We start from the raw sequence: 24,683 nt of genomic DNA, 5'->3' as shown, positions 1-24,683 counted from the left end.
TGTTATCAGGAGCACATCTCTTTGAAGAAGGGGTGCAACAAGGCTGCTTCCGCCGTTATTCTTGAAGCTGGATTTAGATCCAGAAGTTTATCGAGCAGGTCATAAGCTTCATCAGGTACCTGGTCCCAGCCTCTGGAGTTGGTAGTATGTGCATCAAAATGGCCCCTGAGGCCATTACTGTCCCCTGTCTGCAGCGAAGTCCCTGTGAGCTGAGCTTGAGACATTTGAGGGAGGCAAGCATTATGGTCAGTGTTCTCTGACAAAGGAGGGTCACAAGAAGCATGTCCTTGTGTGTCACTGGGTAACTTGTCAGTTTGAGGCTCCAGACCCCTGAGTTGCTCACAGAGCTTCCTCAAGTCTTGTGCCGGGACCTCTTTGCTACATAATATTGATTTGCCTAAAAGGAAAATAAATGTTTCATTACACTATTTGAAAATATCAGAAGCATCTAATGAGAAACACGTAAATCCAGTATATGCCTTACAAATACTTACCTGTATCTATGCTGAGTATGAGACAGATATTTTATCATGAGTTATTAGTATTAGTGAACACGAACAAAGTAACATTTATTACTAACGGAGTAATACTTGTGAGTGGAAGCCCTCACAAGTGCAAAGTCCACCACTTCTCCAGGGGACCATGACTGGGGCTACATTGGACCCCCACAGTCATCAAGGGGGATGCTGCCTCCCAGCTCCCATGTCTTCAAATTTATCTTCATTGAACTTGGTGAAGCCCTACTTCTTTGAGATGGGGAACTTCTGACGACCAGGAAACCTTAACATAACCCTACACAGGGCCTCAATCACATATTCTTCACTCTGCAGCTCGGTGTAGATGGACATGATGACCCAGCCAGTGTGAACTTTGGCTGCTGTGCCTGGGGCTTCCCAAAGGCATACCTGTCTGAAGCCTAGATTGGAGCATGACATCAGAAACATGGATACCCACCCAAAAACTGTCTCCAAGGTCCCTTAGGGCGTCTATACAGGCAACAGGCTGCATGTACTACCATGGAGGCTGCTATTTGTAGCCACTGCACATCAGGCCCCCATGAGGAAAGGACCCTAGTCGGCTTAATTGGCCACAGCCCACATGCTATTTTTAAATTGTACTTGAACTACAGAGTTGAGGGCCAGACCATAATATAGGAGGCAACAGCAGTGAGTTACTAAGCTATCAGGTGCTGTCGACTATGCCAGTTTCCTCAGCTTTCTCTGTCATCTGTTAATGTTTACCTGGCTAAAGCTCCCACCCTGAGCCCTTCCAAGTCTCTATGCCTTTGACTACAATGGCTCTGTCCTTCCCTAGGATGTCCCCTGTCTGTTCAGCACACCTTCAAGAACCACCCCCATAATATCAGACACTCAAGCCGATCACTTTCAGCTTCTGCAAGAAATCCACAAACAACCAAAATGTCTGTTAATCTCACCTACTCAACTATTTATCTTTGGATTCCTCAAGCCTATATACTTCATGGTACATACTAGGTACTCAGTTAAAATGTCTGCTGCACTGGATAAAACAACTATTTCCTTGGGTATCTGGGCAAAGGTCACATTCTTAGAGATGTTCTTGACCAACCTATCCTAAGTAGTTGAGCCCTCTTCAACCTCCTCTCCTTTTGCCTTTCTCAATACTCGTCATCCCTCATAGGAAGAGCTCTGCTTCCTCATTACAACTGAAGCTCTAGGAATGCCAACTCACAACCACATCTGGCACATATAAAGCACTAGGAATGTTCATGAATCAACAAACCATACTGCAGTTTTTTTTTTTTAACAAATGTCTTTAAAGTAACTTTTCATAAGCTTATTATCAAGCATGGGGAAAATTAAGGACACAGGGCAATTGTGTATTAATTTTGCCTTGTATTTCCTTACTAAACAGAAATATGGCTTTAAACAATGAGGTGCACTTGATGGAGCATGGAGTCTGCCAATATTCCTATATTCTGATAAAACTACTAGATAGGAAAAAGGAGGTAGTGGGCAGGAAGGGAGAAAGCAAAGGAAACAGACCAAGTTTGAAGATGACCAATCCTAGCTTTTTTAAAAAAAGCTTTTCAAACTATCCCCTCTAGGAGATTCAAAGTAAAGACAGTCATATAGTTTTATTCCTTTTTTTATTACAAATTTTCTCTGAAGTCATTACTTAACAATATATTTCAGCTTGTCCCAAGCTATAAAAGGTACATCAATTATAATGACACATGACCAAAGACAACACAATTAAAATATTTAGAAAAATAATCTACTTGACATATTCAGCCAAAATATATTGTTTTAGCTCAAAGTTTCATTTGAATTTATTCAATACAACTGAGTATTAATGACTAAGTACATGGGGCAGGTCTAGAGGCTACTGACAGTGGGGCAGGTTACTAGACGAGAAATGCACTGCTTATCTCACAAAAGTCATTCCTGTGTTATGAAAGGAATGTGTATATGAAATTTTGAGCTTTCTCTACTCAGCTCAAAGTAGTAAGATCTGACTGAAATGAAAGGAGTTATAATAGAGAAAAGGACACATGTTTCTGTCCAGCATTAAAGAAAAAAAAGACTAGAGAGATGGCTTAATGGTCTTAAGGAGCTTGCCTGAGAAGCCTAGGGACCCAGGTTTGATTCCCCAGTACCCAAGTAAAGTAAATGTGAAAGGTGACACATGCATCTGGAGTTCATTTGCAGTGGATGGAGGCCCTGGTGGGCCCATTCTCTCTCAAAGTAAGTAAATAAATAAATAAAACAAATATTTTAAAAATGCCAAGCAATGTAAAGGTTAAGTTTCCAAGTGTCTGTGTGCTGCACATCACACTCCCATTTATGGTCTTCTCTGTAACCAACCAACGAGGGCAAGTCCAGCTTGTCCACAGAGTGCTTTGGTGCTGGCTGAAGAACTTCATATTCTCAAAGTTAAACTTACTTAACAGTATAGAAAGCTTTCCTAGCTAGCTGAGAATATATGACTTCCAAGGTAATGTTGGTTCCCTATTCTGTCTTTTTCCTTATTCGTATGCACTGCTTCATCCTGTTAATAAACTGTTAAGTAGGAGACACATACAAATCCTACTGACTGTTACAGTATATACTCTTTTGGTAATGAATTCTTTTTGAGACTTTACCAATCACCACAGCCATGGTTTTCTTATGTATTAGACCACAGCTCTGGCACCCAAGCAAGGTACTTTTGCTGTGGTTAAAATCACCTGTTTTCAAGCTAGCAAACTTGGAGACTTCTAAGTATCCTACTTTCTGAATCATACTGTCCAGAGATGGACAGGCATATGTTTGTCTGTAAGGTAATTCTGGTATGTATTCTTGGAAAAGATCTAGTGATCCTGGAATGGGGTACATGCTCTTGAGGTAGGTGGACTGAAACTTGAAGCTAACCTGAGCATACACCTTAGCTGGAAGGTATAGACATTATACATGGAGAATACACACAAGGTGGGCCGCCATTTGAGTTCAGGCTACTAGAGCAATGTTACAATTCTTAGAGGCCCTATAAACTGCATTATCTCAGTCTTAATCTGTGTTGCTTTTCCTTTGTCCACTGCACACTTATGATATTCCATCAGAAAAGGTGGTCTCATTTCACTTCTCTGCTTCCCTGTCCCTAAGGAATCCAGTGACTTGCACACAAGTCTATGCTCTTCCCCATTGTAGTCCTTACAACAAGCAGAGCTCACTTTTACTTACCAGTCCTTACCTCAGTACCAAGGAAAGGACTTGATACTTAATATACAACAAAAGATTAAATTTTATTATTAAAAATATTAATGTAATGAAAGTCAAAATATAATTGGAAGGAGTTAAGTTTTATTCATTAAGACTTAAAGTTGATTTCTTCCAGTAGCTGGTCAATGAAGAAAAAAAAAATTATCCAGTTGTGAGAGCTTTAAACACTGGAGTCCTTTACTGCTCTGGACTTGATAATATTAGATGATTACATGTTTTGAGGAAAATAATTATTTTATAACATAGATATAACTTATGTTCAAGTAATTAAAAGTTCTGAAGATCAGACAACTTTTGAGTATGAAATATGTTTACTTCTATGGAGGATTTTATAATTTACTAAGTGAATTACAGGAGACGATCAAAAGCATCTGTTCTGCTCTGTAATATGAAACTGCTTACCCAAAGTTTTGGCAGCTTGGATGGTTTCCCTGGATCCCCGAATTGTCATAATTTGAGCCAAAGCAGTTAAGTCATCACTGGCTTTATAAAATGGGTATCGTCCACTAAGCAGAGAAAGGAAGATGACACCTGCAGACCACATGTCAATTGCTGTAAGAGAAAACAAAGTTTAAGCAGAATCCCAAATCAATCATATTATCATCTAAGCAATAGTTCCAGATCTGCACTGTGCACTAGCATCACTGTGGAGCTGAACAAACGAGGGTGCCCGGGGGTGGAGGATTCTGACACAGCTGGTTTAAAGTCTCCTAGGTGATTTTCATGTACAGCCACATCCCTGAGTCAACATCCTTACTACAAAATACAGTTTCCTTTCTTGAACAACACATTGGAGATCTAAGAGTCTATTTCCTTAGTAACAAACAAAATAAATGTGCTATATTAAGATCAAGAATGCTGGCACAGTAGTGAAAGTACTGAATAGTAAGACTAGCTCAGCTTTATGTTAAAATGCTCATTTTCTTTTAGGGACAACCTTTCTCCTTATTGTCCCACTATGAACACGTGACTGCTATTCCTTTGGCTCTCATTCTGGCCCTTCTCAAATCCATCTGTGTCCCTGACCACTGTTTCCATGCTTTCCCCAAACTTTCAGTGCCAATCTTCTTCAGAGTTCCAGCACCACTCCATACACTTTACAGCCATAACCACCACTTACACAAAGATGAAATTCAACTCTTTCCTCCTTCCCTGAGGTTCAGACTTAAATTAGTTATGCCTTAACCCAGCTTTACTCTTTTATGAACGAGTTATCTCTGCTTTATTTTCCGCCTTGTTTCTGGTAGATACCCAAGTACCTCAAGCTCATCAACGTCCTAGGTACCTTTTGTCCTCCCTGCTAACCTATGCCCTAACTTCCGCATTTCCAATTCCTCACCTGTTTTCATTCCTTGCTCAGGTTTTCATCAATTCTCACCTGGACTACTGTAGGATACCCACAATCTATTTTCTCTGCACACCTGCCAGAATGACCCATCTAGAACACAAGATTACCATCTCTTCATCCCTTCTCCTTAAGTAGTTTTCTACAGTGTATAGTCAACACTATTTAACAAGGCCTTTTATATCTCTTTCCACTTCTAGTTCTATTCCCTGACTCCCATCTTATACACTACTAACATTACACTCTTACAGTTTCCTGTATAGCTAGATCATGCTGTTTCTTGAGTTCCTCAGTTCATGTATAATAACAGCCCTGTCCTAGTTTATAGTCTCTCTCTCTTTTTTTAAAATTATTTATTTATTTATTTGATAGCGACAGACACAGAGAGAAAAACAGATACAGGGAGAGAGAGAGAATGGGCATGCCAGGGTTTCCAGCCTCTGCAAATGAACTCCAGACACGTGCGCCCCCTTGTGCATCTGGCTAACGTGGGACCTGGGGAACCGAGCCTCGAACCGAGGTCCTTAGGCTTCAAAGGCAAGCGCTTAACCGCTAAGCCATCTCTCCAGCCCTATAGTCTCTTCTTAAAGGTATTCTCCTCAATGAGCTTCCTTTCATAATCTCTTTGGGTAAGGACAGATAATAGCTGATATTGTTCTATCACTATATTACACAGGTCATCTTGCAATTATCTGAGTGTGTGTGCTAACTAGAAAGGAAACAGATGGTCTCATTCATTTCTGTGTAACTAGCAAGCAGAGAAGAAATATACAATGAATGAATGAATGCATTTCTTCAAAGCCCATAATCCAAGTGAATAGAAGGCAGTCATCTATTCATTTAACAGGGCAGCTCCTGGGTTCTAGCTCCATGGCAACTTTTTCCTTTTTCAAAATGTTAACTCCCACCATCATGCTTCCATAATAACAAAAATTTCTATCAGCTATACTTGTACCTTCCCCACAAAAAACTGAGGTATTGGGCTGGAGAGATGGCTTAGCAGTTAAGGGCTTGCCTGCAAAGCCTAAGATTCCCGGTTCAAGGCTAAAATTCCCTAGGTCCCATGTAAGCCAGATGCACAAGGGAACACATGTGTTTGGAGGTTGTTTGCAGTGGCTGGAGGCCCTGGCGTGCCAATTCTCTATCTGCCTCTTTCTCTGTCTGTTGCTCTCAAATAAATAAACAAAATTTTTTAAAAATTGAAAAAAACACTGAGGTATTGAGGAAACAGATGAAGTGCTGCCATTCTAAAGCTGACAAAAAAATACTAAATATATAATACACATATATTATACTTCCCTCCACAAAAAATAATGATAACAATTTCTGGTAAAATTATCTTTTAAATACAATAAGCAAAAAACACTCTAGAGAAAAAAAAAACTATTAACATTAAAAAACAAAAAGAACACTGGGATCAGAAACTTTCATGAACTTTTCATGAAAATGGAATGCCATAATGCTAGAACTACTGAGATACTTTGAAACAGGACAGTTGAAGTAGCAGTCATGATCACAGGTAACAGCATATATCTGGGACAACTGGATACGGTACTTCTAGTGCACCTTACCTGTGGTCTGATTGGGGCACTTTGTCAAGACTTCTGGTGCTCTGAATCCCGGTGTGCCTGCCCTGGGAGCAACCTGCTGACGCCTTATCGTGAAGAAATAAGAGTTCTTTATCACCTTTAGCCCCTAAACTTAACAGTTAAATCCAAAAACTAATAGTTATCAACTTAATTTATATATTTTACAGAAAATTTTGTTTTGGTTTTGATATAAAGAGTAACCAATAATCTAACAAACATCCTAGATTTTGCTTGTACTCAGTCCTAGCCTCAATCCGCAAGTTTCCCTAGTCTTACAGAAAAACCTTAATAGAAAAAGTCAGCACAGAAGGAATTGATATACATACACACATACATACATACACACACACACACACACACACACACACACATTTAAACCAGGTGTGGTGGCACAGGCCTTTAATCATAGCACTCAGAAGGCTGAAGTAGAAGGATGGCTGTGAGTGTTCAAGGCCAGCTCAAGACTACATGGTGGATTCCAAGTCAGCCTGTGCTAGAGCAAGACCCTAGTTCAAAAAAAAAAATCAATCAGTAAATAAATAAAAGCCAGGCATGGTAGCACACGCCTTTATTCCCAGCACTTGGGGAGGCAGAGGTAGGAGGATTGCTGTGAGTCTGAGGACACCCTGAGAATACATAGTGAATTCCAGGTCAGCCTGAGCTAAAGTGAGACCCTACCTCAAAACACCAATAAATAAATAAATAAATAAAAATTTAAAAAGATAAATTGTTTGGGGATTATTTGTTGACATACTTATTTGCTTATAGAATTGAGTTAATCAGGAAAGATGGAATGAAAACCAAATCTTAAAGAAAAGAGAGAAAATGGAAAGAGAGAAAATATATGAGGAAAAGAGGAGTATTCCACATAGGCAAGAAAACAGAAAAGATTACATCAGCAAACAACATGTACAACTGTAAGCTTCTCAAGAGCTATTCTATGGCCCCTATATTGCCTGAATACAAGAACATAAGTGCTTCCCAAAGAGAATATGCATGTTAAATGAACCTCTTGGAGGTAGTGCTGTGCATCAGGGCCTGTGTGGCTCATTGATCTCCCCTTTACTAAACCAGTATCCCACGGAAATCAATTCCATCTACTCTTGTCTGGCAGTATTACACCACCACCCAAACACCTTACCTCAAAAGGCAAATACTGCACACTTTATCTGTTGCGTAGCAGTCACAAGTCAAACTGGCCGGACAAGAGCTGGCAGTTCTCTTAATCACCCCACTATTCAGAACTTTTGTAGAAATGGTCTTCTTTTTTGTTGCTAACTTTCTTGATATTACATCCACGGTTTTTGACTGCTTTACTAGCTATAAAAGAAAAGTCACAGTTTCTATTTTCATGACATTTAACATGATGCCTTCATGTGCTAGCATGGTGAAAGCAATAGCAGAACATTAACTTTTAAAACTGCCGAATGTGCTGTTGGATTGTACACAACTGCCTGTTAAAACTGCTTAAGGCCACTGGGTATGCCAGTGGTACATGCCAACTCCTGAGAGGCTGGGGCAGGAGGATTTATAAATTTAAGGGCACTCGGACTAAATACTGAGACCCTCTCTTAAAAAGAAAGTTTTAGGACTTTTGAGGGGGTTTCTATCAGGTAACATTAAAATTTAGTAATCAGGCACACTACTTAACACTTTTTGAGAATTTTTTCCAACATATTACAAATGTGTAAGTTATAATCACTATGGTCTAGTGTCTAACTCCATTTCAGAAATATAACTGCATAATTACCCTAGAGTTTTTATTTATTATTCAAACTGTCTAGGTGTCACAGAACACAGTAAGTCAGGGGTCTCTAAACCTCTGACACTGTGATGTTACCGTTATCTGTAAGTGTGTTGGGCTTGGTTTCCAGTTATCCTGGGGCACATGCAGACATGTCAGTCTAAAATCATTTAACACTGAAGACAGTTTTGTTGACTTCATAAACATCTCTATGCTATTATGTGTCAGAACTCTGTGAGGTGCTGGGAGCTCACCTGTCAAGGATGAATTCTAGTCTTCTTCCAACAGGGGGAAAAAAAAATGGCAAAATCTAACAAAAAAAAAAAAAAAAAAAAACTACCAAAAAACTTTAGGGGAAAAACTGAAGAAAATAAGTTTTGAGTATATACTCAAAGTAGTGTGACAAAGCCCAGCTTGCAATAGTTAGCTAACTGAGTGACTGCCTTGCTTCCCTTCAGCGTGCGACTGCCTACCTACAGCACTATGAAGCTGCATTACTTACTTTCACTGCAGAGCTCTCATGGGAAATGGAGCTGTGTGTATTGAAATTTCTTTCTCCAAAAACAGAGCGCTGGGCAGAAAGGCCTACAGATCCCTCCTACAATACCAACAAAGACAAGGAAAAGAAGGGTTATATCTGTGACACTTTCTGCCAGCTGTTCTCTGCCATTGTTTTGAAAGAGTTAAATGACATTAAACAAACACAGCTGTATCCAAGACATCCTCAGGCCAAGACACTTCTCTGAAAGGAGAAAATAGTCACCCAGAGGTCTCCACACCCAACACCGTCATCACTGGCCACAAGCAGAAGTGACTAAAGAAATTCAGACACCACCTGCATGAATGTTACACTTAGCTGTGCAGCTAAGATGAAGATAAATATGCTGCAAATCTGTTCCCCTACAACTAGTGGTTTCTTTTAAAAACCTAAACTTTGTAACATACATGAAAATTTATTACTTTCCGTTTTATCATGTAATGTAATTATGTAATGACAAAGATTATAAAACGACAAAGTAAAAAAAAACACATTTTGTGTTAGTTCAAATCTCAGTGGAAATCTAACCAATTAAATACATATAACAAAGATTAAGAAAGGTTTTTGATCACAAGCACTATCCTAATATTTAGCTTTGTTAGCTAAAGGAGTACATTTATAAAAGTGTTAGCACTTAAAATATATACAACGGGCTGCAGAGATGCTTAGTGGTTAAGGTGCTTGCCTGAGAAGCCTAAGGACCCAGGTTCAATTCCCCAAGACCCTCTTAAGCAGATGCACAAGGTGGCACATGTGTCTGGAGTTCATTTGCAGTGGCTGGAGGCCCTGGCACACTCATTTTCTCTCTATCTTCCTCTTCCTCTCTTTTCCTCTCTCTCAAATAATAACTAAATATTATATATACACACACAAGATTCAAATGGGGATGGGGAGGGGGATGGAGGTGAGGAGGCACAAGGGCTAACCACAACTAAAGATGGATGAAAAAGCCATATGGAAACATACTTCTCTGTAAGCTAATTAAAAATCTAATTTAAAAAGTTTGAAGGAAAGTACCTGATGGGTAGACAATGCTGTTCCCAAAGCCATAGGTTATAACAGAAAAATCCCAGTGCTGGGAAAAGGATACCTACCAATGACTGAGCAATACAGGCTACTGCCAGTACTCTTGGCTGCCTACCAAAACTAGATTGTAAGACACTACTTGTTTCAGCTACAGGACACTGAGAAATCAAGCTGGTACTAGGCTGAAAGCTTTGTCCCTACTAGCTAGCTGCCACAGTGCTAGGTGTTATGAAGGTTTCTGGGGAAGAAAAATCATTAATAATCTTACCTAGAAACAAACTCTGTGAGCTACACAACCAATCAGCCAGAGAGGATGCACCCAGTGATGCAATAGTGGCATGACTGTTACGGGATAACCAACTATCGGAATGGGTATGCGCTCTGCTCCATGGGAAGGAATTAATCCTGGTACTGAAAACCTAGTCAAAAGCCTGTGGCTAGGAGCATATGCTATAAGAGGGAAGCTACAACTGTGGGTTGGCTAAACGAATATGCTGTGAACCCATTAAGATGTCAAAAGATGTATGTCTATGCCCACAGATTAGTACTGTTCTCACCTTAGGTTAGAGAAGCTTCTCTCTGCAGGTGGTAGTAACTACTGGGGGGATTCAAAGTGCAATAAAGGGCTGTTAAGTGATGCTGGAGCGCTCAACTCTAACTGGGCCCCTCTCTAAGGTTCAGGAAACAATGAGGGAGAGGGCAGAAGGAATCTATGAGCCAGAGGATGGAGAGGATTCTGTGGCCACTGTCACTCAGGCATGGCATGGCTGCTGCATTCATGACCTCATAGTCACTATTGTAACTTGTACAAGACTGGGCCCATCAACTTTCTGTCACGGATGAAGGATGGCATACAGCCATCATCAGTCCATGAGGCAGTATAGGCAGTTCATGGTTGCTTGGGGCGGGGACAGGAGACATTTGTGCAGTGGCACATTCACTGATAGGACCCACGTGCTCTGGTAAACAATCTCTCACCTGTGCCCACAAAGGCAGCTGAAATTAAACTCAGAGCAACACAACAACATACAAGAAAGAGGCAGCAAAGTAAAGGAGGGATTAGTTGTAGAGATGGGTCAGCAGAAGGAAGATACAAAGGAGGAACCAAGAGAAGTCAATGAGAGGGGACTATGATCTAAATACATTATAGACATGGATAAAAATTGTCAATAAATTTAGAAAAATAGAGATATATACATAAGGTAGAACCTTTCCATCTTTTCCTTGTTTAACTTGAATATGTGCGCTTGTGTAGGGTCTTTTGACAGAAGGTTTTGTGGTAAACTGCTGGTCCAGAACCCTAGGTGTCGAGCCACTCAACAAACTCTTGCTTCCAGTGATTCTGTGAGACTTGTTTTGTAAGCCACCTTCCTGCTGAGCTTTAGACTGAACAAATTTGAGAAGCTCTATTTTCGTATCATGGGTTCCTTGGGCCAAACCAAAGTCTACCAAGGCGTACCTAAGAAGCAAAATTAAGTATCATTACTTTCTTTTAACAGTAACAACTGTAATACAAACCACATTCATAGCAACTCTAATTCTTTCTGGTAACAATCAGGAATTTATAATATTCCTTAAAAAAATTTCTATAGTAAAGACAATAACTAAGACTAAAACTTAAGGAAAAATGTGTCCTTAACCAATCATTCAGTCATTTCCTCTTCTTTTCTCATGGCCTGTGCAGACAGGTCAGAGGGGAATGCATAACATAAGCACATTCCTTGGTTCTTTGCTAGTAGGAAAGGGGTATTACAGAAAAAACAAGAGCATAAGAGCCCAAGAAATAATTATAATTTTAATCTTATCATATCCAGTGTGATCCACCTATACAAATGACATAAATATTTTCAGCTGATAATATCTCATGTATATAAAAATATGCATGAAACAACCTTGGTGTTGAAACAGAAAATCCATTATTATGTTGTCCAAGTCCCTCCTTTCCTAGGAAAAATTGAAACCCAGGGGGCTGAAGGGATGGCTTACAGTTAAGGCATTTGCCTGCAAAGCCGAAGGACCCAGGTTCAAGTCCCAGAACCCACGTTAGCCAGATGCACATGCATCTGGAGTTCGTTTGCAGTGGCTGGAGGCCCTGGCGCTCCCATTCTCTCTCTCCACCCCCCCCTTTCTCTGTCAAATAAATAATTTTCTTTTTTAAAGTGAAACCCAGAAATAGGACACACATGTAGGTCAAAAGGGATAGATTCTAAGTCTTAGCTAAGTGCTACTTCTGTTGGACATGTTGATCTTATCACATACACTGCTTTACTAATACAATTTTATTCTCTTTATTGGATTCCATTCTTCACAATAAAAAACTTAAACCAATCATTTATGTTGCTGTATGGACTTCACAGAAAATATACAACTAAGTGTAAATACTTTCTGTGACTGTTCACACTTACTTTTTCAGGCGTCTATTATATAAAAAATTGCTGGGCTTAACATCACGATGGACAATACCAAAATGATGAATGCGTTTCAAAGCTTTGAAAAGATTAAACATATATTCTCGTACTTCTTGAAAAGAAAGTGAGTTCAAAATGTCCTAAAATCAAGTTATGAACAAAGTTATAAATATGTTTTAATTAAACACTTAGCAATTAAAATTCAAGAAATATTAAAACGTACCAGAAAGGACTCATGTTCCAGATACGGCATAGCAATGACCACATGGTCATTTTTCCTAAAGCAGTATTTCACTCCCATGACATTGTCTTGCCCCCTAGTGGAAAAATGCACAATGAATTTTACAAGGAAGGTCAAAAGAACTAAAATATTGTAATGTTATGCCTTGAAAAAAATGTTATTTCAGTAATGTATATATTGCTAGAAAATTCACTTAAATCATATTAGATAGTATAAATATTTGGTTTGTATAAATTTTCTTTTAAAAAAATCACCAATTATGAAGCTACTATAATAATTCTAACATGAGGTAATTAGTTTTAAGTAGGAAAATGGCAGAATGAGAGGGAAAAAATGAACAAGAATGAATTAACAAGACTCAGCAGGGAAGAACTGTTTAGTAGATGACATTTTTTTAGTTGTTTTTAAATTTATTTATTTTTGTTTTAATTTTTTGTTAGTTATTTATTTGAGAGTGACAGAGAAAGATGGGGAGAGAGAGAATGGGCGTACCAGGGCTTCCAGCCATTGCAAATGAACTCCAGATGCATGCGCCCTCTTGTGCATCTGGCTAACATGGGTCCTGGGGAGTTGAACCTGAGTCCTTTGGCTTTGCAGGCAAGCACCTTAACCACTAAGCTATCCCTCCAGCCCATAGGTGACATTTATTGACCGTCTAATATATAAGCCCTGGTGTAAACATTTTACAAACCCGATCTTTAAAGCAACCCTATAGGAAGGTGCTCTCCTCTTTTTACACAGGAGGAAATGGAGGCAAGGACAGGTAAAGGAGCTTCGCTAATGCAGTAAACCCTGGAGTCAGGATTCAAAATTACATCTATTCTCTCAATAACTATGCTACATTTCTTTGTAAAAAGATGAGAACAGGTAAATTTGATTTCTATAGTGTGAACCCAAATGAGTAAAACAATATGACTATCAACAAAGTACGAAAACCAGATGCCTTAAAAAGCACTAAAATGAAAACCTCATTCTGACACATGGGACTAAATCTTAAGTGGGAATTCAAGTAAGAAGCTGGGGAGAATACAGGTAGACAGGGAAGTAATCCTTTTGTGGTGTTTATTCATTTTTTTGTTTTAGTTTTTGATATAGGGTTTCTAAGTAGACCAGGCTGGCCTTGAACTCACTAAGCATCCCTGGCTGGCTTCAAACTCATGCCAATCCTCGGACCACACTCTCCTAAGTGATGGGATTATGGGTGTGAACTAATGCTAAGCTTGGGCATAAGTTTTTATATATATTTTGGAGGCAGAAGGACTGAAATTTGGTAATGGGTGTGGCTTAGGAGAGAAAGAAACTGATGATGATGCCTGAAAATCTGGCTAGAGTAACTGAGTAGAAATGGCACCTTTACAGAGATAGGTGAGACTATTTGTTGTTGGGGCAGGGGGTCCTCTGGCCAGAGAAACTAAGTGAAAATTTAGTCTTTATAATATAAAGTTTGGGATATTTATCAGTGACTCAAGTGGAAAGGTCAAAGTAAAGGGGAGAGGAGATGAGTCAATGGTAAGAATGCTTACTGAATTTGATTCTTGGCACTCCCACCAACAGCTGGGTGTGAAAGTGTATGCCTGTAGTCCTAGCACTGAGTAGGGCAAGAGATGATCATCACTGGGGCAGCGACACTGAGTGAAAACCAGTGAGTGCCAGGTTCGGTGAGAGACCCTGTCTCAAGGAAATAAGGCAGGAAAACAACAGAAGAGCCTCCTCTGCACATGCGTACATGCATGATTCAACAATCCTACCACTGGGTAGATACCCAAGGTTAATGAAATCTGTGTACCAAAGAGGAACTTGCACTCCCATGTTTACAGTAGCTCTATTCACAACACACAAGATATGGGATCAACCAATGTGTCCATTCACAAATGAAATGAATAAAGAAAATGTGGTGTATGTATAAAATTGAACATTATTCAGATATATAGGCACTTGGCTGCAAAACCAAAGGACCCAGGTTCAATTTCCCAGGATGCACGTAAGCCAAATGCACAAAGTGGCATAAGTGTCTGGAGTTCATTTACAGAGGTGAGAAGCCCTGGAGTGTGCATTCTCCCTCCCCCTCTATTTACCGCTTTCTCTCTTCCAAGTAAATAAATAAAAAAATGAAAATATTGTAAAAAAGAAAGAAAGAAATCCTCCTGATTGGGGAACATGGATGAACTGTAGGACATTAGGTAAAATAAGCCAGAAACGGACAGACAATAGCACATGATCTTATTCACACATGACAGTTAATAAGGTTGATCACACAGAAAAAGAAGGTAGAATTTTAGAATGACCAGAGGACTCTTAATGTTGAAGGATGAGGAACAGGAGATTGGATAATGGCATCAAAATACAGCTACCTAGACAGGAATAACAAGTTCTAGTGTTCTACAGCACAGTAAGATGACAATGTTTTAAAGCAATTTGTTATACAGTGTTTAAGGAACTGGACCATTTGAAGGTTCCCAACACACGCACAAAAATGACAAATATTTAAGGAGCTAAAAATACTAATTACCCTTACTTGATGGTTTACATTATATACACCATAAATATGGACAATAATTTTGTGTCAATTTTAAAAAGTCAATTATGTTAAATGACATCTGCAGTCATGGTTGACTCTGACTAACGCAATTTTAGGTAACAAAGACTAAATGACTGTATCAAAGGGAAGAGCAGAAGTAAACAAAGAAATGACAGAATGACTTTTGAAAGAGGGATGACAATCCAGGAATAAGAGACTACATAATGTCCATGTTCATATGAATGGTCTAGCACACAGAAACCAAGGAGAAAGGAATGTCAAGTGATTCTCCTAAATAAAATGAGACAAGACTGTTGCTAGTGGTAGAGATATGAAGTAAGAATTCTTGCCGGGCATGGTGGTGCACACCTTTAATACCAGCACGTGGGAGGCAGAGGTAGGAGGATTGCCATGAGTTCGAGGCCACCCTGAGACTCCATAGTGAATTCCAGGTCAACCTGGGCTAGAGCGAGACCCTACCTCGAAAAACCAGAAAAAAAAAAAAAAAAGAATTCTTCATGATAAAAAAAAAAAAAGATTTATGATGTCAGGAAGCATACAAAAGGTAGAATTGAAAGTCAAGCTGAGCCACAACAAATACTCCCTCTGAAGGAATATAAATAGAGACAAAATACTAGCAAACTGCAAACATGTGATTGAAAACCGTTTAAGGCATAGATAATCTCATTCATGTTACATATCTACTTTATTTATTTATTTATTTATTTATTTATTTATTTATTTATTTTCCCTGTGAAAAAGAGACTTTATTAGGCATAGAGGGTGAATGTAAGAGTTACAAATGGCTATTAGGTCAACTGTAGGCTGAGAGTAGTTCCCTAGAGAAAAGTGGTGCACAGGTGCCTGTGTTTTCCCTGTGTTCTCATTTTAAGGCTGCATTCAAATGGCCTCATCCAGCCCAATAACCTCTCCATTGAGGAATGGATTCTCGATTATAGTCTGTACCAGATGAGCATACTCAGCAGGATCACCCAGTCAGCTGGGGAAGGGTATCTGGCTAGCCAAGAAGTTGCATACCTTCTCTGTGAGGGTGGTCAGCAGTGGGGTGTCAAACAGACCTGGAGCAATGGTCATCACACAGATGCCTATGGGAGCTAGATCCCGAGCAATGGGCAGTGTCATGACTACGATATCCCCTTTGGATGCAGAGTATGCAGCTTGTCCAACCCTCAAAGGCAGCCACACTGGAAGTATTGATGATAACTCCACGTTGGCCTCCCTGGTCTGGTTCATTCTGGCTCATTTCACCAGCAACTAGATGGATCACACTAAAGGTGCCTATGAGATTCACATTGAGAACTTGCTGGAAGTCCTCCAAGATATGAGCCTGTTTCTTCTTTACATTGTATGTTTGAATGGCCACTGCAATATCTGCACAACTGACAGCCACATCCACACGGCCAAACTTTTCTTTTGCTAGATTCCAAGCTGTCTGCACATCCTTCTCAGAGGTCACATTGGCTGGTACAAACATACTGCTGTCTCCTAACCTCTTGGCCTAGGCCTCTTCCCCCGAGTTAGGCAGGTCCATAAGCACAGCCGTGGCCCCCTGACCCACCAGTCGTTCTGCCTTGACCAGACCAAGGCCTTAGGCTCTTCCAGTTATTACTGCGACCAGGCCCTGCACGCTCCTCCACATTGCAGCCATTTTGCCCCCACCTCACATATCTACTTTAAAATAAAGGCCAGGTGTGGTGGTGCACTCCTTTAATAACAGCACTATGGAGGCAGAGGTAGGAGGATCACAGTGACTTCAAGGCCACCCTGAGACTACAGAGAGAATTACAGGCCAGCCTGGGCTAGAGAGTCCCTATCTTGAAAAACAAAACAGAAAAAAACCTATAAATTAGGGGCTGGGGAAATATGTCAGTGGTTAAAGGCACTTGCTTATAAAACCTGCTGCCCTGGGTTCAATTCTCCAGCCCCCATGTAAAGCCAGAGGGCATTGGTTTACAGCAGCAAGAGATCTTAGTACATCTACACACACACAAATAATATAAGTTACATACAGCCAGTTCAATCAAAATTTTTACATTGCCTACCCAGCCACTGTTAGACACTGCAGTTCAGCTGCAATTCTTACAGGGTGGCTTGTTGGAATCAGGTGTTTTAGAGCAATTTTCTCCTCAGGTCCTACTTGTAACTGTGCAGTGGCCAAATAAACAGAGCTGAAGGTACCTATGAAACAATTTATTAGATTTTTCAATATATGGCTTCAAAAAATGTTAATGAAAACAATGTTATAACAGATTAACAAACTATTTTAGTGGTATTTTAGAATAAAATATGACCATTTATTTTATCATATTATTTATATTTTCATTCTTTCTAGAGGGTTTAAAGAAAAGCCACTATCCTAAATACTAAATAATATTACAGTATAAATAGATTAAAAACTGATATATTTTTAAGAAATAAAAACTAAGAATATACAAGGAATATAGAAGAGAAAAAAAACCTTATAAAGATAATAAGATATGTCCTCAAATTACCTTCTCCAATTTTGTCCGTAATTTTAAACAAATTGCTGAGCTGTGGTACAGCTTCATAAAGTTTCTCAATATCTTTTTTAACGCCTATCAAGGAAACAAGAATTTACAGTTACAATCAAGAAAAGATACAGTTTCCTTCCGCTGTTCACATTGTTTTAAGACAGGGTCTGACTTGAACTGTGATCCTCCTGCTGCTTCAAAATGCTAGGATTACAGTTTACCACCATGCCTAGTAATAAATTATACAGCTAAAATAATTCTCACCAGGCATCGTGGCACACAATTTTAATCTCAGCACTTGGGAGGCATACACAAGAGAACTGTGAGTTTGAGGCCATCCTGAGACTATACATAGTGAATTCCAGGTCAGCCTGGACTACAGTGACAGCACCCCCCCCTCAAAAAAAAAAAACTCAACTAAGTTTTAAATATTTTTTGTTCATTTTTTTGTTTATTTATTTGAGAGCTACAGACACAGAGAGAAAGACACATAGAGGGAGAGAGAGTGAATGGGCGCGCCAGGGCTTCCAGCCACTGCAAACGAACTCCAGATGCGTGCGCCCCCTTGTGCATCTGGCTAACGTGGGACCTGGGGAACTGAGCCTTGAACTGGGGTCCTTCGGCTTCACAGGCAAGCACTTAACTGCTAAGCCATCTCTCCAGCCCTCAACTAAATTTTAAAATACAACTAATTGGCTGGGGATATGACTCAGCAGTTAAAGAAACTTGCAAGGCTTGGGTTTAATACCCCAACATCCATGTAAAGCCAGATGCATGAAGTGGTACATGTATCTAGAGTTCATTTGCAATGGCAAAAGGCCCTGGTGTATCCATTATTTCTCCTTGCAAATAAGTTATTTTAAATATATAAATAAAAATAAAACACTAGGGTTGAAGAGATGGCTTAGTGGTTAAGGCGCTGCCTGTGAATCCTAAGGACCCAGGTTCGATTCCCATGTAAGTACCCATGTAAGCCAGATGTAGAAGGTGGCACATGAATCTGGAGTTCATCTGCAGTGGCTGGAGGCCTAGGTATGCCCATTCTCTCTTTCTCAAATAAACAAATAAATAACAAGTTTAAAAAATAAGTTCTAAGCCAGGCATGGTGGCACATGCCTTTAATCCCAGCATTCAGGAGGCAGAAGGAAGACTGCTGTGAGTTTGAGGCCACCTGAAAATACGGTGAATTCCAGGTCAGCCTCGAAAAGCAAAAAAAAAAAAAAAAAAAAAAAGTTCTAAAAAGACAAGCAATTAAAAATAAGAATTTCAGTCCTATCAAGTTGCTATCACTCACATATATCTATTTTAATTTTTATTTATTTATTTGTAAGCAGAGAGACAAAGCCAGGACCTCTTGCCACTGCTAATGAACTCCAGATGTATGTGCCACTCTGCATCTGGCTTTATGTGGGTACTAGGGAATTGAAATTGGGCCTTTAAACTTTACAAGCAAGCACCTTTAACCACTGAGCCATCGCTCCAACCAACCCACACATATTTATTTTTAACTAACTACTAGAAAAAAAAGACAGTTCTAGATTTGTACATACCATGTTGGAACTATAAACTGTAATTCTATATACTACACTGGAACTATACTATAATAATAGGCATATAGTTACTACATATTTGGCCTTTAAAATGAAGACACTAAGTCTGAACAAGTAACTAAAGCTAGGCAAGGTGGTACATGCCAGTAGTGCCCATTACTCAGAAGCCTAAGTCAGGAAAACCATGTAAGCCCAAGAGTTTGAGGCCAGCCTGGGCAACACAGCAAAGAAAACAAGTACATAAGACAACAAAAGTTGCACATGATGGTGCATGCTTGTAATCCCTGGGAGGTAGGAGGTTCACATGTTTGATGACAGCCTCAGCTAGATAGCAAGTTTGAGGTTACCCTGGGCGAAATGAGACCCTGGCTCAAAGAACCAAAGCTACTATTTTAAAAAAATCTCAAAAAGGTAAAAATTTTTTAAAAAATGAACATTTTTACACTGTGATCACTAGATGGCATAACAAGGACACATTACACATTCTTGAAAATTAATTCCTTCACCAAAGGCGCACAATTTCTCAGTCGTAGAAAAGTTTTGTGTGTTGAGTACTCAGAGTATATCCCCAGAGAAGGTCTACTAAAGCTCACTAGCTCGTGAAAACCTATTTTTAAAAATGTGTCTCAAATGTTAAAAGTATCCTGTATCAGACACCAGGAAAAACTGGTGCTTTTACATAACTATAAGCATACTATGAAAACACACACAGTTAAAATAAGCAAGAGCAAGAACTGCTGACTAGAAAAAAGAACCAGAGTCTTCAAGGTGGCAGCAGCACACAGGCCAGGCACCAGCTACTCTGTTTAGTAACACTTTGCATAGTTTAAAACATGTTGTTTTGTGTTTAGATATATTTATTTATTTGCAAGCAAGACAAACAGACAGACACACAGAGAGAGAGAATGGATCTCTAGCCACTGCAAAGGAACTCCAGATGCACACGCCACTTTGTGCCTCAGGCGTTATGTGGACACTGGGGAATGGAACCAGGTTGTTTGGCTTTGTAGGCATGAGCCTTAATAGCTGAGCCATCTCTCCAGCCCGTTTTTTGCAGTAGGGTCTCGCTCTACTCCAGGATGACCTGGAATTCACTATGGAGTCTCAGGTTGGCCTTGAACTCACAGTGATTCTCCTACCTCTGCCTCCCAAGTTCTGGTATTAAAGGGGAGTGCCACCACACCCGGCAGTTTTAAGACATTTTCATGTCGTTTTTCCCTCTACAGTGCTGTGGTTATAACCCAGGGTCTTAAACACACTAGCCAACTGTTCTAGCACATACGCAATTGTTCTACCACACAGTGACCTGCCATAACTCTTGGGTTTTTAAGACAGGCTTTGTGTTAAGTCGCTCAGGTTGCCATGTATCCCTATACTTAGCCCTTAAATATTCATTACAGTACTGTGAAGTTGGCAGAGTGAAAATTAATTTATTTTTTCAGATATGTGACAAGAGGTATAAACTGAACCTGCCACACACAAACCAAGAAGGTACCTGTGAATGTTTTAGAAGCATGGGCTATGGGTATCAAATCTTTCTAGTGTTTAACAGTATAGTGGAGACAGTATATTTCACTGAACAGGCCTTTTTCATTAAACTTGGCACAAATAGCTTTGATAAACAAAAGCATGGGGCTGAGGAGATCACTAAAGTGGGTACTTGGCACACAAGCATGAGGACCTGAGTTCAGATCCCCAGCACCCACCTAAAAGCACAGTATGGTGGTACATGCCTGTAATCCTAGCAATGGGGAGGCACAGGCAGGAAGATCCATCCCTAGGACTCATTAACTGATAATCAGTGAGCTCTAGGTGCAACAAGAGACCTTGTCTTTAAAAAAGCAGGTGGAGAGACATTTAAGATACATGTTGTTGATCTCCACACTCATGTATACACATGCATTTGTATATACCTGTGTACCCAGACATATGAACATGCATGCAATGCATGCACAAACACACAAAGCTGCTGAGGGCTAGAGAGATGGCTTAGTGGTTAAGGCATTCGCCTGCAAAGCCCAAGGACCCAGGCTTAATTCCCCAGGACCCATGTAAACCAGATGCACAGGGTGGCACATGCATCTGGAGTTCATTTGCCATAGCTGGAGGCCCTGGTGCACCCATTCTATCTCTCTCTGTGTCTGCCTCTTTCCCTCTCTCACTCTCTCAAATAAATAAATAAAATTTTAACAAAAGATAAATTAAGCAATGGAATTTAAATCAAGTTGGAGAATAGTTAAGTACATATGAAATGTACAAGCTAACTGCTAGGTATAAACCAGATCCGAGGTGTTCAAAGTATTGTTCAGTGGTAGAGTATTGCCTAACATGTATGAGACACTGAGTCTGATCTCCAATGCACACACACACACACACACACACACACAAGTGATTAGGGCTGGAGAGACTGCTCAGTGGTTACAGGTGCTTGCTTGCAAAGCCTGACTACTCAGGTTCAATTCCCCAGTACCCACAAAATGGCATATGCATCTGGAGTTTTGTTTGCAGTGGCTAGAGGACTGGTACGTCTATACTCACTCTGTGTCTGCCTCTTTCTCACTCTCAAATAAATGTTTTTTAAAAGTTATGATCCCAAATTAGCTTTTAAAATATATATGTCTAAGAGTAAAGGAAGAGAACAAAGTATTACCATTGGCAATATTTGAACACTGGAGTATTTTCTTATTTTTGCTTTCTAAATTTTCTTCAATAAATGTGTATAATTTTACTATAAAACAAAAATGCAACAAAAATCTACAACAAAGGGCTTTGCCACTCTCTGTAACATGCATTAAGTCTTTCATTCAAATATTTTCAAGCGCCTACTACATGCTGGGTATCCAAACATGTACAAAAAATCCCACTGTCCAATCAAAAGCATAACTTCAGTAAAGAATGAAGTTGATGAGGTTCTGGTTTATAACTGTTTCATAACCTAATCTATTTTCCCAATTAGATCAAAATAGTTCTATGCCTGGACCTCATTAGCTTCCTGCTCTTACTGAAATTATGCTTATGATAATAGTTTTAGCTTTTATTACTGGTCATATTAAAAAAAAGAGCCACATGGATAAAATTTTAGTGTTTTATAAACTATGTTATTTATAACATTTATAATGCCATCCAATGTTATGAAACTTTTGAAATTGGGATTAAAACTCACTCTGTTATTTATATTTTTAAAAATTTATTTATTTGAGAAAGCAAGAGAGACAGAGAGAGAAAATGGGCACGCCAGGGCTTCCACCCACTGCAAATAAACTCCAGAGGTATGCACCACCTTGTGCACCTGGCTTATGTGACATTAAAATCTTTTGTGGTAATGTTATAAAATGCTATCATGAATGAAAGGCCAAAATAACTATCTTTTTAGAAAAGCTGAAATTGGCTTAGACAAAGACAAGGAAATATTTAGCTACCTTTAAGGAAGACAACAATCACTCTTCTATTAAAAAAATTGTATATACATATGAATGTATATATATAGTGGGCTGGACAGATGGTTTAATGGTTAAGGAGCTTGCATGCGAAGCCTAAGGACTCAGGTTTGATTCCCCAGTAGCCACATAAGCCAGATACACAAGATGGCACGTGCATCTGGAGTTCATTTGCAGTGGCTAGAAGCCATGGTGCACCCATTCTCAATCTCTCTCATAAATAAATAAAAATATTTAAAACCCGCTACATGAAAAAAATACATATACTAAGTGCACGTTACCTCCCAGGCACTGTGCCAAAGCAGGTATTAGATCCTTTTATTGAGAGGGGGAGGGCTGTTCAAGGTCTCACATAACCAAAGTTGGTGTTCCTGCCACTTCTAAGTGCTAGGATTGCAGATGTCACCAGACCTGACTGAAGGATCACATTTTGGTATACAATATGTTATCTTTAAATATTTTTTTACTTTTTATTTATTTAAGAGAGATAAAGAAACAAACAGAAAGAGAATGGGCACTCCAGCCACTGCAAATGACTCCAGACATGTGCCACTTTGTGCATCTGGCTTACATGGGGTCCTGGGGAAGCAAACCCGGGTCCTTTGGCTTTGCAGGCAAGTGCTTTAACCACGTAGCCATCTCTCCAGCCCACTATCTGATATTTTTGATCATCTTTCTAAACCAGAAGTCTGGGTTCTACAGTCAAATAGTTCATGAAGTAACTGAGATGTGGTGCTTGCTCATTGCAGCTAACATTTCATTCATTTTTTTTTCAATGAATTTTGCTTCACTTAAGTGAAGTTTCCTGCACTGTCAACTTGTAAACCCAAGCTTTAATGCAGTACTGTGAGGACAGGTAACGGGTCTAGAGGAGTCTCCTCATCAACAAACTTGTTATTTTTTTTTTAACCAAGTCAGTAATATTATTAGACCTTTCCAACTTCATTTGTAAAATGCCAAAGTTGGACTCCAACGCTCTTAAAATGCAATCGAATCCTGCATCTAGATTTTATGAATCTTTATGTACTCGTTAAAAATCCTATGCATTAGAAAATTCAGTGTCCGCCTGTGTATCTTTGGCATTGCTCAACTCTGGTATTCAACACATACCTGCAAGTTTAAAATTCTGCTCATGTTTTTTTAAAGAGTCATCAGTCCGAAACCGGTCACGCGGGGGAGAAAAAACCATTGGTTCCTCCGTCTGAATCCCCAAAGACGCCTCCATCACCAACTGGGATGCAAAATGCCAACTAAAGGGGTGGGGGCAAGGGGGTTTAAAAGCAGCTGTGAAGATCAGAATACTGAAGTGAAATCACTCACTGAACCAAACACTAAACAAGACCGCGGTTAACGCCGCACCAGATGTCCAAATCCCCAAAGTAAAGGAAAACAGGGGACATTTCTTGGCAATTACATATGCTTTACTACTTTCACCGACCGGAATAGCAGGAGGGAGGGGCAGAAAGGGGGGGATCTGACCGCCTCGGGCTGCTGGAATTGAGTTGGGGACAGTGGGCAGCTAGCTGAGGGAGGAAGCCTGGGGACCAGCCTGGAGGAGGGGGAGCGGGTGAGGGAGGGGCGGGCGGCTTCAACTAAGGAAAAAGGACCAGTGAGGAAAGATTGTCCGCTAAAGAGACACGCCAGTAGCCTCGTCCAAGGCCCCACTCAAACTGATGGACACTAACACAGGCCAGGCCAGGGCGCGGGCCGCGAGCTCGGCGCGAACAAGACCGGCTTCCTCCGGGCAAGGCCCGACCCAACGGGATGCTTAGTGCGCAGGCGCAGGCCTCTCGGCGCCGGGGTTCCACCGGAACGCGGCCGATGGAGGGAGGAACTGCGCCGCGACGAAGCCGAAGCGACGGTCCGGAGTCCATTCCTAATCCCTCTCCATCCCGCGCAACGGCACACGCCGTCAAATCACTCACAGTTCCCGAGAGGAAGACGCCTCGCTTGGGACTCCCCAGACGCCTGGGTCGCTACTTCCGAGAGCAACCCAACGCGCCTGCGCAGCGCTTCCCGCCTCGCCGCTTTGAA

At 40.2% G+C, this 24,683-nt stretch overlaps 1 protein-coding gene, 1 non-coding gene and 1 pseudogene across 4 annotated transcripts; all 3 read right to left on the bottom strand.

The window, feature by feature from the left end:
- Nucleotides 1-24,683, bottom strand: Cdc7 (cell division cycle 7). Of its 3 annotated transcripts, none has more exons than XM_045138771.1 (12): nucleotides 24,575-24,683; nucleotides 23,760-23,899; nucleotides 17,663-17,746; nucleotides 17,213-17,348; nucleotides 12,614-12,707; nucleotides 12,388-12,530; nucleotides 11,180-11,441; nucleotides 8,921-9,016; nucleotides 7,816-7,994; nucleotides 6,657-6,739; nucleotides 4,143-4,292; nucleotides 1-397 (listed from the first exon to the last, which is right to left on the bottom strand). In XM_045138771.1, exons 2-12 carry the CDS (start codon nucleotides 23,872-23,874, stop codon nucleotides 6-8), a joined length of 1,734 nt encoding a protein of 577 aa, XP_044994706.1. In that variant the 5' UTR covers nucleotides 23,875-23,899; nucleotides 24,575-24,683; the 3' UTR covers nucleotides 1-5. The 3 variants fall into 3 exon arrangements, with proteins under 3 accessions (XP_044994706.1, XP_004653732.2, XP_044994707.1); XM_004653675.2 differs by having other exon boundaries at nucleotides 11,192-11,441; XM_045138772.1 differs by lacking the exons at nucleotides 23,760-23,899; nucleotides 24,575-24,683 and having other exon boundaries at nucleotides 17,254-17,348; nucleotides 17,663-17,673.
- LOC123456142 lies at nucleotides 960-1,093 on the bottom strand. Its single transcript, XR_006634358.1, has one exon. It is a non-coding gene; the product is annotated as a small nucleolar RNA SNORA70 (small nucleolar RNA).
- On the bottom strand, nucleotides 16,038-16,818 carry LOC101597177 (annotated as a pseudogene).

This window comes from Jaculus jaculus, chromosome 19 (assembly GCF_020740685.1).
Source record: "Jaculus jaculus isolate mJacJac1 chromosome 19, mJacJac1.mat.Y.cur, whole genome shotgun sequence".
Lineage (NCBI taxonomy): Eukaryota > Metazoa > Chordata > Mammalia > Rodentia > Dipodidae > Jaculus > Jaculus jaculus.
Note: the sequence above shows the minus strand (reverse complement) of the source record. Positions and strands in the feature narration are given on the sequence as shown.

Coding starts and splice junctions, on each gene's coding strand:
- Cdc7 (XM_045138771.1), bottom strand. CDS start 23,874: ATGGAGGCGTCTTTGGGGATTCAGACGGAGGAACCAATGGTTTTTTCT. Junction 7,995..8,920: donor ATGAGAGCTCTGCAGTGAAA/GTAAGTAATGCA, acceptor TTTCTTTTATAG/CTAGTAAAGCAGTCAAAAAC. Junction 398..4,142: donor CCAAGCTGCCAAAACTTTGG/GTAAGCAGTTTC, acceptor TTTTCCTTTTAG/GCAAATCAATATTATGTAGC.